Below are 12,394 nucleotides of genomic sequence, written 5' to 3' on the forward strand. Positions count from 1 at the left end.
ACAGACACACAGTGACTGAGATCAGGAGCCCGTCGTGCCAGGCACTGCCGAGACACACAGTGACCGAGATTGGGGCCCAGCGTGCCAGAGCTGCAAGAGCCAGCTGGAGCCATGCCATCAACCTCTCGGCCACTAGAGGGCATCAGAGCACTGCACGGGGGGTCTCAGTCCCAGCACCTGCTCAGCGTGTCCCTATGGGCTACGTCCGCAGGATAGGGTGGTGTTAGCCCAGGGATGGGGCAGAGTCCAGGTGCTAAACAGAGTGACGGGCACCCCCTGTTTAATCACCCCCAGCACTGCATTGGGAGAGTGAGGGGAGAGCGCCCCCTACTGAACCCCAGCCCTGCTCCTTGCAGCACAGTGCCCCCTAGTGCTGCATTGGGGTCAGCACTGACAGCAAGAGAGCGCCCCCTACTGATCCCCCCCCCACGCCTTGCAGTACAGTGCCCGCTAGTGCTGCACTGGGGCATTGGCGCCAGCCCCGCCTGCAAGGGGAGAGCACCCCCTGCTGGCTCAGCTACAAAGCATTTCTTGGGCTTTGCCATAACACTGGCCTAGCTACTAGCCCAAAGCTCAAGGCTGAGCCACCTGGCATCCCTGAGCTACCCTCCTCCACCTGTCTCTGGACAGAGAGACAGACAGCCTGGCCCCCCAGTGGAGGGTCCTTTTGCCATAGGGCTGACGTCTGTCCCCGTTCTCCACCTCCAGTGCCCAGGCTGCTCCAGGCTGGGAGGTGGCTGGCAATGGGATTCCCATCCAATGCAGGTGGGGGGGCAGAAGGCAGGTGGAAGTGACCCTGCTCCCAAGGGCACCTGGAGGGGCGTGGAACAGGGAAAAGGAGGGGTGAGTTCTTTGCTGCTCTCCCCAGCCCTCGCTGCTCTTCCCAGGCCCCACAGGAGCTTTCAGCCGGTGCCTGCACAGGCCAGGGGGACTAGCTGGGTCAGCAGCATCCGGGCCAGAGCCGTTGTCAGAGCAGCAGGCAGAGATGGGAGCGGTTCTGCCTCCAGCATAACTCTGGAATGTACACACATGGACACCCCCCTCCCCAACACACAGATACACACAGACCCCAGATACACACAAACAGAGCTACACACAGACAGATATCTAGACACAAATGTATACACATGCAACAAACCTCGCTGCCAACTCTGCCCATATATCTACACCAGCGACACTATCACAGGACCTAACCAGATCAGCCACACCATCACCGGTTCATTCACCCGCACGTCCACCAATGTAATATACGCCATCATATGCCAGCGATGCCTCTCTGCTATGTACATCGGCCAAACTGGACAGTCCCTCTGTAAAAGGATAAATGGACACAAATCAGATATTAGGAATGGCAATATACAAAAATCTGTAGGAGAACACTTCAATCTCCCTGGACACACAAGAGCAGATTTAAAGGTAGCCATCCTGCAGCAAAAAAACTTCAGGACCAGACTTCAAAGAGAAACTGCTGAGCTTCAGTTCATCTGCAAATTTGACACCATCAGTTTAGGATTAAAGAAAGACTGTGAATGGCTAGCCAACTACAAAAGCAGTTTCTCCTCCCTGGGTGTTCACACCTCAACTGCTAGAAGAGGGCCTCATAGACTCATAGACTCATAGACTCATAGGTCAGAAGGGACCAATCTGATCATCTAGTCTGACCTCCTGCACAAGGCAGGCCACAGAACCCCACCCATCCAATTTTATACAACCCCTATCCCAGGACCGAGTTATTGAAATCCTCAAAAATGGTTTGAAGACCTCAAGCTGCAGAGACACCACCAGCAAGCGACCCGTGCCCCACGCTGCAGGGGAAGGCGAAAAACCTCCAGGGCACCTGCCAATCCGCCCTGGAGGAAAATTCCTTCCCGACCCCAAATATGGCGATCAGCTAAACCCTGAGCATGTGGGCAAGAGTCACCAGCCAGCACCCAAGAAGGAGTTCTCCGCAGCAACTCAGTACCCATCGCATGCAACATCTCCCCGCAGACCATTGAGCAGACCTGTCTGGTGGTAATTCAAGATCAATTGCCCAAATTGACGATCCTATCATAACATCCCCTCCATATACTTATCAAGCTTTGTCTTAAAGCCAGGAAAGTCTTTTGCCCCTACTACTTCCCTCGGAAGGCTATTCCAGAACTTCACTCCCCTAATGGTCAGAAACCTTCGTCTAATTTCAAGTCTAAACTTCCTAATATCCAGTTTATACCCATTCGTCCTCGTGGCTACATTAGTACTAAACTTAAATAATTCCTCTCCCTCCCTAACGTTAACCCCCTTGATATATTTATATAGGGCGAGCATATCCCCCCTCAGCCTTCTTTTGGCCAGGCTAAACAAGCCAAGCTCTTTGAGTCTCCTTTCATAAGGCAGTTTTTCCATTCCTCGGATCATCCTCGTAGCCCGTCTCTGAACCTGTTCCAGTTTGAATTCATCCTTCTTGAACATGGGACACCAGAACTGCACACAGTATTCCAGATGGGGTCTCACCAATGCCGTATACAACGGTACTAACACCTCCTTATCCTTGCAGGAAATACCCCGCCTGATGCATCCCAAAATCGCATTTGCTTTTTTAACAGCCGTATCACATTGGCGACTCATAGTCATCCTGCTATCAACCAGTACCCCAAGGTCCTTCTCTTCCTCCGTCGCTTCCAACTGATGCGCCCCCAACGTATATCCAAAATTCTTATTATTAATTCCTAAATGCATGACCTTGCACTTTTCACTATTGTATTTCATCCTATTTCTATTACTCCAGTTTACAAGGTGGTTCAGATCTTCTTGAATAGCATCCCTGTCCTTCTCCGTGTTAGCAATACCCCCCAGCTTCGTGTCATCCGCGAACTTTATTAGCACATTCCCGCTCTTTGTGCCAAGGTCAGTAATAAAAAGGTTAAATAAGATCGGTCCCAAGACCGATCCTTGAGGGACTCCACTGGTGACCTCCTTCCAGTCCGACAGTTCACCTTTCAATACGACCCTCTGGAGTCTCCCCTTTAACCAGTTCCTTATCCACCTTACAACTTCCATATTCACTCCCAGCTTTTCCAATTTAACTAACAGCTCCCCGTGCGGAACCGTGTCGAACGCCTTACTGAAATCTAGGTAAATTATATCTACCGCATTTCCTTTATCTAAGTAATCCGTCACCTTCTCAAAGAAGGAGATCAGATTGGTTTGGCACGATCTACCTTTAGTAAATCCGTGTTGCAGTTCGTCCCAATTACCATTGACCTCTATGTCCTTAACTACTTTCTCCTTTAAAATTTTTTCCAAGACCTTACATACTACAGACGTCAAGCTAACAGGCCTATAATTACCCGGATCACTCTTTTTCCCTTTCTTAAAAATAGGAACTACATTAGCAATCCTCCAGTCATACGGCACAATACCCGAGATTATCGATTGCTTAAGAATTCTCGCTAACGGGCTCGCAATTTCACGCGCCAGTTCCTTTAATATCCTCGGGTGGAGATTGTCCGGGCCCTCCGACTTCGACCCATCAAGCTGTTCAAGTACGGCCTCTACCTCAGTTGCAGTAATATCCACTTCCATATCCACATTCCCGTTTATCATCCCTCCATCATCGCAAGGCCTCATCCTCCCTGATTGAACTAACCTCGTTATCTCTAGCCTGCTTCTTGCTTGCATATATATACCTGCCTCTGGAAATTTCCACTACATGCATCCGACGACGTGGGTATTCACCCACGAAAGCTCATGCTCTAAAACATCTGTTAGTCTATAGGGTGCCACAGGACTCTTTGCTGCTTTTACAGATCCAGTCTAACACGGCTACCCCTCTGATAATGGATACACAGACACACACTGATTCTCAGATATCTAGACACACAGAGATACACAGAGACAAGGATACAGACAGACAGAGCTACACAAATATCTAGAAATACACATGGACACGGATATCTAGACACTCATGGATACACAGACACACACACACACCCCTAGACACAGCTATATAGATATCTAGAGACGCACACGCAGATACACACAAAAAGGACACACACGCACACACACAAAATGGAGGAACAGAAGATGCTCCACACTTCCAAGACTGCAACTGACTTTCCCTTCCAAGCTTGATAATTTCCCCTCGCTAAACTGCACAAAGACCCCAAACCAACACCCCCCACACACCCTCCCCGCCCCACTCCAGTCGGCAGGTTTACTGCAGGGATAAGGGAGGTTGTTCTCCTTCACTAAACATGCAGTGGCTCCGACAGGGGCCTCCCGACTCAGGTCCCCAGCTGTCGCTGCGGTAGAAGCTGGCTAACTTGGCCTTTTTTGCCTCTGTTGCAAACGAATAACAGAAAGAAGGGGTCAAACCCACGTCCTCGGCCCCCTCCCAGCTGGGAGCCAGCGCCCAAGAGCTGCTCTGGGAGGGTGCAGGGGACGCTACAAGCCAGTCACCTTTTCTTTAGCCACATCACTACGGACACCTGGCGTGGTCTGTTGTAGACATGTATCCGTGGTCACAGGCATGTACTCTGCCACACACTCACGCTCTATCACACAACTTTCTCACAGCGTACATGATCACACCCACACATGCTCAATCACGCACAAAACACGCTCGATCCTGCACTTGTTGTCTCTCACACACATACACGAGCACACTCCATCACACACACAAGCTGTCACGCAATCAGACCCATGCTCTTTCATGCACAATCACACATACACATGCTCGATCATGCACCTGTTGTATCACGCACATATACGAGCACACTCCATCACACAGACACACAAGCTGTCACACACAATCACATGCACGCTTTCTCTCACACACATGCACACAGACCATTTCCCATGATCACACTCACGCTCCATCACACCCATGCTCACACTCTGTCCTGCACGCCTCAGGCACAGACGCCCTCTGGCGAAAGTGGCTTCTGCTGGACCCTACAGAAGGGCTGAGCCCTGGCTGGTGGATGCTTAGTGGCACCTGGTGTTCAAATCCAGCAACAGCCACTAAAAACACCTTTCCTCCCGCTCCCTCACCTCTCTCCCTGTACCAATCCTTTCCTTTCACCCCTTGGCGCTGGCTTTTCCAAGTGGGTTCATATGAACACACCCAGCTCCACGCCCTGGTTCTGGCCCAGGACGGAAAGCTGTGGGGCCAGGACAGGCGGGATGCCGCGCTCACATCCCGTCACAGGGCAGAGGTGCCCGTATGGCTGGAGGGGGGGGGTTGTGCTGAGGACACCGGGAACAACAGGGGGGCCCTGGGGCAGAGTAAAGCCCGCTCAGCCTGCAGGGGAGTCTGTGCGCAGCATCAGGAAAGCGCGGGGCAGTGGTGCGAGCACCCGGACTCCTGGGTTCCAATCACAGCTCTGAGACAGACTCATGCTAGGTCTCACCCCCCTGCCAAGCTCCAGTGCCCCATTCTCTGTTACCCAGAATCCACCAGGGCCCTGCCCATCCCCAGCACCCCATTCCTGGTTACCCAGAATCCCCCAGGGTCCTGCCCATTCCCAGCGCTCCATTCCCTGTTCCCCAGAATCCCCCAGGGCCCTGCCCGTCCCCAGCACCCCATTCCCCATTCCCCAGAATCCTCCAGGGCTCTGCCTGTCCCCTGGGCCCCATTCCCTGTTCCCCAGAATCCCCCAGGGCCCTGCCCATTCCCAGCGCCCCATTCCCTGTTCCCCAGAATCCCCCAGGGCCCTGCCCATCCCCAGCACCCCATTCCCCAGAATCCGCCAGGGCTCTGCCTGTCCCCTGGGCCCCATTCCCTGTTTCTCCTCTGTCCTTCCCAGCACTTGAGCGGCGAAACAGCTGTTTCTTGCGGCAAGCGCTGGGAGGGAGGGGAAGGAAGAGGAACGTGGCATGCTCGGGAAAGATTCAGTGATTTGGGGAAGGGTCCAATGGGGCAGGGAGGGCAGGGCCGGCATTTCCATTTAGGCGACCTAGGCAGTCGCCTAGGGCACCAGGATTTGGGAGGGCGGCATTTTGCAGCCCTCGGCGGCAATTCAGTGGCGAGGGGTCTTTCCGCGCTCCAGGTCTTCGGCGGCAATTCTGCGTCGGGTCCTTCACTCGCTCTGGGAACTGCCGCTGAAGTGCCCCGAAGACTCAGAGCATGGAAGGACCCCACCCCGCCGCAGAATTCCCGCCAACGACCGGGAGCGTAGAAGGACCCCCGCCTAGGGCGCCAAAAACCCTGGCGCCGCTCCTGAGGGAGGAGGTGGAGTCAGGGTGGGGCCGGCGGGGGCATAAGCACTCACTGGCACCAAGGAAAGTTGCCGCCTGTGGCCCTGCCCCTTCTCCCAGAGCCCCCGCCCTCTTGCCACCCATTCCCCCAAAGTCCCACCCCCCTTTCTCTCCAAGGCCCTGCCCTCATGCTGCCCCTTCCCCCAAAGCCCCATCGGCGGGAGCAAAATTTTAGTGCAGACACTTCCATTGTCAGGTCAACTAAAGCTGCCTTGCGTCGACCTAACTCTGTAGTGTAGACCAGACGTCTACCCTCAAGCGAGCATAAAGGACCCTGGCTCTGTGCACTGTTTTCAGGATGCATGAGCCACAGAGAAGCTAATGAGGAGCAGCTGCCAGACCCGCTTACCCTGCACCCCTCTCTTGGGCCCTCGCACAACATGACCATGTCTAACCACCAGCTCTGGCTTCTCAGCTCCCTAGATGGTTCACGCTACTGAAAACGCTCCCCTTGGAGAACTTCCTGGGGAGGTGGGCCAAGATGCAGGTTTAACCTGAGCACCTAACGATTGGGTCTGGATGATCATGGAAAGAGCCTAACATCTGCGGTCAAAGCCCCAGGGGCAGCTCCAGTGATATCTAGCAGCATGGCCTAGCATGTTGAGCACTGGACTGAGACTCAGGGCACTTGGATTCTGTTCCTGGCTCCACGGCTGGGTGAGCCTGGGCGAGTCACTTCCTCGCTCCGTGCCTCAGTTTCCCCATCTGTAAAATAGGGATGATGATATTGACCTCCTCTGCAAAGTGCTTTGAGGTGTAGCCGTGAAAAGCACTAGATAAGAGCTAGAGATGACATTTTTATTACTCCAGATTAGATGCTGTGGGGGAATGATCCCGTGCAGCAGATTGGGGCTTGCAGTATTCAGCACGGCCTCAGCAGAGCTCTCAGGCTAGGGGGGCTCATTCAGGGGACGACACCCCCAAGCCCCACTCTGCATCAGCTCCGAGCCCATGGCACTCATCAAAGCCAGTGCTTTGGGATGGGGCCGCACGCTGGATCTCGCTGCACCTGCTGAGGTCCTGTGGCCCCACGGCCACGCGCCCCAGGACGGGACTCGGGGAGGGCGGGCATCCCCCACGTGGGCTCAGAGATTTTCCCTTGGTGCCACCCAGTCATAACCATGCCATGTCCTGGCCTGGTCCCCCCATGCTAACCAATCACGTGCCTGCACCTTGATGTCATCCAATCATGTGCCCCCCTGATGCCACCCAATCATGCCTCCTCCCCTGGGTGCTACCCAATCATGCCCCTTCCCTTGATGCCAGTCAATGATGCCACCCAATCACACCTCCTCCCCCGGGTGCTGCCCAATCATTGCAACTTCCCCTGGTGCCAGTCAATGATGCCGCCCAATCACGCCTCCTCCCCCGGATGCTGCCCAATCATGCCCGTCCCCCCGGCCCAGGTGCTGCCCAATGACGTCCCACTGACCACTGCCCAATGGAGCCTTGGGGGGCATGGCCACTCTAGCCCCCCCCTTCTCTGGACTCTATGGTGCGGAGTCGTCCTTCCCTCGCTCTCCCGCCTCTCTATGGCTGAGCTCCGAGCCCCGCCCCCTCGCTGACAGGGGCCCGGCGCCTCAGCGCGCGCGCACGTTTGCGACACCCCTCTCGGCCCCTCCCCCTTGCTGTTTGCGGCAGCGCTCGGCGGGGCCGTTGGGTGCGCGCGGTTGCTAGGGTCGCTTTACGGCCCGGCGATGGCGGAGGGAGAGCGGGCGGAGCAGAGCGTCGGCCTCGGGCGGCCCCCCCGGGAGGGGGAGGCGGGGGCGCTGGACCGGGCGGAGGCGCTCAAGACCCAGGCCAACGAGTTCTTCAAAGGTAGCGGGGGGGAGCTGCCAGATAAGGCGCTATAGGGGGAGTCGGGAGGGGCTGCCAAATATGGAGCCATTGGGGGTAGCTGAGGGGGGAGGGGCTGCCAGATATGGAGCCATGGGCGGGAGCTGGGGGGAGGGGCTGCCAGATATAGAGCCTCGAGGGGGGAGGGGCTGCCAGATATGGAGCCATACGCGGGAGCTGGAGGGGAGGGGCTGCCAGATATGGAGCCACGGGGGAGTCGAGGGGGGAGGGGCTGCCAGATATGGAGCCATTGAGCAGAGTCATAGGGGGAGGGGGTGCCAGATATGGAGCCATTGAGGGAGGGGCTGCCGGATGGGGAGCCATTGGGGCAGTCTGGGTGGGGGGGCTGCCAGATGGGAGACATAGAGGAGAGTCATAGCGGGGAGGGGGCTGGCACACAGGGAGCCATTGTAGGGAGGGGGCAGCTAGATGGGGAAGCAAGAGGCATGTGGGAGGGATGATGGTGGGAGGGTCCTGCTAGCTGTGAGGGAGGGGCTACCAGAGTGTGAGTCCTGTGTGGGGAGCAGAGAAGGTGGTAGGTCGCCAGAGGCAGCCTAGTCTAGTGGCTAGAGAAGAGAAGTGGGACTTGGAGCTCCTGTGTTCTAGTCATGGATTCCAAGGCCAGCAGGGAACAGATCATCTAGTCTGACCCCTCATGCAGCACAGGCCAGAGAACTGCCCCATATTATTTCCAGAGCAGATCTCTTAGAAACCTGGCATTGGCCAGTGTCGGAAGACAGGATACTGGCCTAGATGGACCTTTGGTCTGACCCAGTGTGGCTGTTCTTATGTAAACTCATCCCATCTTGGAGAATCCACCATGACCCTTGGTAACTTGCTCCAAAGGTGGTTTACCCTCACCGTTAAAAATGCATGCCTTATGTGGGATGGATGGAACTGGGAGGCTTGTGGGGTCTAGTCATTATTTCAGGGGATTGACTCCTAGACTCATAGAATATCAGCGTTGGAAGGGACCTCAGGAGGTATCTAGTCCAACCCCCTGCTCAAAGCAGGACCAACCCCCAACTAAATTATCCCAGCCAGGGCTTTGTCAAGCCTGACCTTAAAAACCTCTGAGGAAGGAGATTTCACCAGCTCCCTAGGTAACTCACTCCAGTGCTTCACCATCCTCCCAGTAAAAAAGTGTTTCCTAATATCCAACCTAAGCCTCCCCTACTGCAATTTGAGACCATTGCTCCTTGTTTTGTCATCTGCTGAGAACCACTGAGAACAGTCTAGATCCATCCTCTTTGGAACCTCCCCTTCAGGTAGTTGAAAGCAGCTGTCAAATCCCCCCTCATTCTTCTCTTCTGCAAACTAAACAATCCCAGTTTCCTCAGCCTCTCCTCATAAGTCATGTGCTCCAGCCCCCTAATCATTTTTGTTGCCCTCCGCTGGACTCTTCCCAACTTTTCCACATCCTTCTTGTAGTGTGGGGCCCAAAACTGGACACACTACTCCACATGAGGCCTCACCAGTGCCGAATAGAGGGGAATGATCACGTCCCTCAATCTGCTGGCAATGCCCCTACTTATACAGCCCAAAATGCCAGTAGCCTTCTTGGCAACAAGGGCACACTGTTGACTCATATCCAGCTTCTCATCCACTGTAACCCCCAGGTCCTTTTCTGCAGCACTGCTGCCTAGCCATTCAGTCCCTAGTCTGTAACAGTGAATGGGATTCTTCTGTCCTAAGTGCAGGACTCTGCACTTGTCCTTGTTGAACCTCATCAGGTTTCTTTTGGCCCAATTCTCTAATTTGCCTAGGTCCCTCTGTATCTGATCCCTACCCTCCAGCATATCTCCCACTCCTCCAAGTTTAGTGTCATCAGCAAACTTGCTGAGGGTGCAGTCCATGCCATCCTCCAGATCATTAATGAAGATATTGAACAAAACCGGCCCCAGGACCGACCCTTGGGGCACTCCGCTTGAAACTGGCTGCCAGCTAGACATGGAGCCATTGATCACTACTCGTTGAGCCCAACGATCTAGCCAGCTTTCTATCCACCTTATAGTCTATTCATCCAGCCCATACTTCTTTAACTTGCTGGCAAGAATACCGTGGGAGACCATATCAAAATCTTTGCTCAAGTCAAGGAATAACACGTCCGCTGCTTTCCCCTCATCCACAGAGCCAGTTATCTCATCATAGAAGGCAATTAGGTTAGTCAGGCATGACTTGCCCTTGGTGAATCCATGCTGACTGTTCCTGATCACTTTCCTTTCCTCTAAGTGCTTCAGACTTGATTCCTTGAGGACCTGCTCCATGATTTTTCCAGGGACTGAGGTGAGGCTGACTGGCCCTTTGACTTTCTTTTTGTTGCTAACATACCTGAATAAACCTTTTTGTTACTCTTAACATCTCTTGCTGGCCGCAACTCCACTTGTGATTTGGCCTTCCTGATTTCACTCCTGCATGCCCGAGCAATATTTTTATACTTCTTCCTGTTCATTTGTCCAGTCTTCCACTTCTTGTAAGCTTCTTTTTTGTGTTTAAGATCAGCAAGGATTTCACTGTTAAGCGAAGCTGGTTGCCTGCCGTAGTTACTACAGGTAAGTCTTATCATACGTGGGGTTCCGTTCTGTGGTTATCGCATAAAGCAAAAACCGCATATACTGAAAATTATATCCCCAAGCCCTTTAAATCCCTCCCGCAGCTCCGGCGGCAGGGCCGGGGCAGCATTTAAAGGGTTCCTCCTGGCTCCTGCTGCCGTGAGGAGCCCTTTAAATGCTGGCCCCTGCCCCGCTGCTGGCGAGATTTAAAGGGCTCCACCGGGCTTCCCGCCACGGTGGGGAGCCTGGAGGAGCACTTGAAATCCCGCCCGCAGCTTTGGCAGCCAGGCTGGGGCTGACATTTAAAGGGCCTGGTGCTCCATGGTGGCTGGAGCCTCGGGTCCTTTAGTTTGCCCCAGGGGCTGCCAGCCACCTTTGCTGCTGGGAGCCCCCTGGGTGATTTAAAGGCCCTGGGACTCCCAGCCACAGCTGGTGTTCCAGTACCTTTAAATCTTGAGGCCACGCCTCTTCCATTTGAGGCCACGCCCCTCGACTCCAGCCCTTCAGCGTAAAGCTGAAATCACACATGTTAAATGCACGTAAGTTGTGACAGACCTCAATGTTCTACATTTCGGGGTGGTTTTTTCCTGCAACCTCAATAAGGATTCTTTAATATACAGCCAGCTCTCCTGGACTCCTTTCCCCATCATGTTGTTCTCCCACGGGATCCTGCGCATCAGTTTCCTGAGGGAGTCAAAGTCTGCTTTTCTGGTTTGTGTTCCTGGCTCTGCCAATGGTGTGTGGAGTGACCGTGAGCAGGATGCATCCCTGCTGTGCGTTTCAGTTTCCCTGTCTGTAAAACGGGGATAATGATATTCCTCTGCTCTGTACAGTGTTCTGAGATCTACTGCTGAAAAGTGCTGGAGAAATGCTCAGGATTATCACCATCGCTATTATTTGTTGTTACGTTCAGGGCAGAGGCCTCATGCCAACAGTGGAAGCACACTGCCCTACACACTCAGCTCCGTTTGCAGGGGTGCCGACAGAAAGGGCATTATGGTTTCAGAGCGAATGCTTTTCCCCTTCTCTTGCTTTTTATCCAGGATCTCCAAGCAGTTTGCAAGGATTTGTTTGTTCGCCCCTACATCTCCCTGGGCATCCTAACTTCACAGCTGAGGAAACTGAGGCATGGGGCAGGGGAAGTGACTTGTCCAGGGTCACCCAGGCAGTCTGTAGCAGAGCTGAGAGTAGAAGCCAGGAGTTCCAGTTCCAGGTTCCCTCTTCTAACTGCTGAGGTCTGCTCTACATAGGAAAGTTTTATGGGTATAATTATTGTGATTTGGAAAGTGATTTTTTTTTTAACTGAAATAGTTACACCAGTACAAGCCCTAACGTAGAAGCAGTTGCACTGGGGTCATTTAGGAGAATAAACTATACTGGTCTAAGCGCATTTATACAGATGTAAGTGTGTCCACACAATAGGGTTGTACTGCTGTAACTGTGCCGGCACACTCAGTGATTCACGTTTGATGTGTAGATGTTCCCTGATACCCATCACTGGGGTATTAAATCAGAGTAAGAGAGGCTGAGCTAGCAAAGGGCCTCAGGATGTGTAGGTGGGGTGGGGTGGGAGGAAAGGTGTTCAGCTGAAGTGATTAGCATAACGATCTGATCTGTTGATGGAGTTAGTGTTAGAGGAGACGATGTGTCAGAGGGTTTGTCTACATATGGCGCTATTTTGGAATAACTCCATGGTTGAATCAGTTTAAAATAAAACCAGTGAAAACTCTGTGTGTGGACACACTTATTTCCATTTAAACCAGGCT

The 12,394-nt window shown here is 53.7% G+C and overlaps 1 protein-coding gene across 1 annotated transcript in view; it reads left to right on the forward strand.

Moving 5' to 3' along the window:
* Nucleotides 1-7,922: 7,922 nt before the first annotated feature.
* PPP5C (protein phosphatase 5 catalytic subunit) overlaps nucleotides 7,923-12,394 on the forward strand; it is a 49,712-nt gene continuing 45,240 nt past the window's right edge. The window contains exon 1 of the mRNA XM_050928542.1: nucleotides 7,923-8,058. Within this exon, the coding sequence (XP_050784499.1) occupies nucleotides 7,938-8,058 (121 nt within the window). The 5' untranslated portion in view covers nucleotides 7,923-7,937. The remainder of the gene's footprint in view (nucleotides 8,059-12,394) is intronic.

The sequence above is a fragment of the Gopherus flavomarginatus genome, chromosome 18 (assembly GCF_025201925.1).
Source record: "Gopherus flavomarginatus isolate rGopFla2 chromosome 18, rGopFla2.mat.asm, whole genome shotgun sequence".
NCBI lineage: Eukaryota > Metazoa > Chordata > Testudines > Testudinidae > Gopherus > Gopherus flavomarginatus.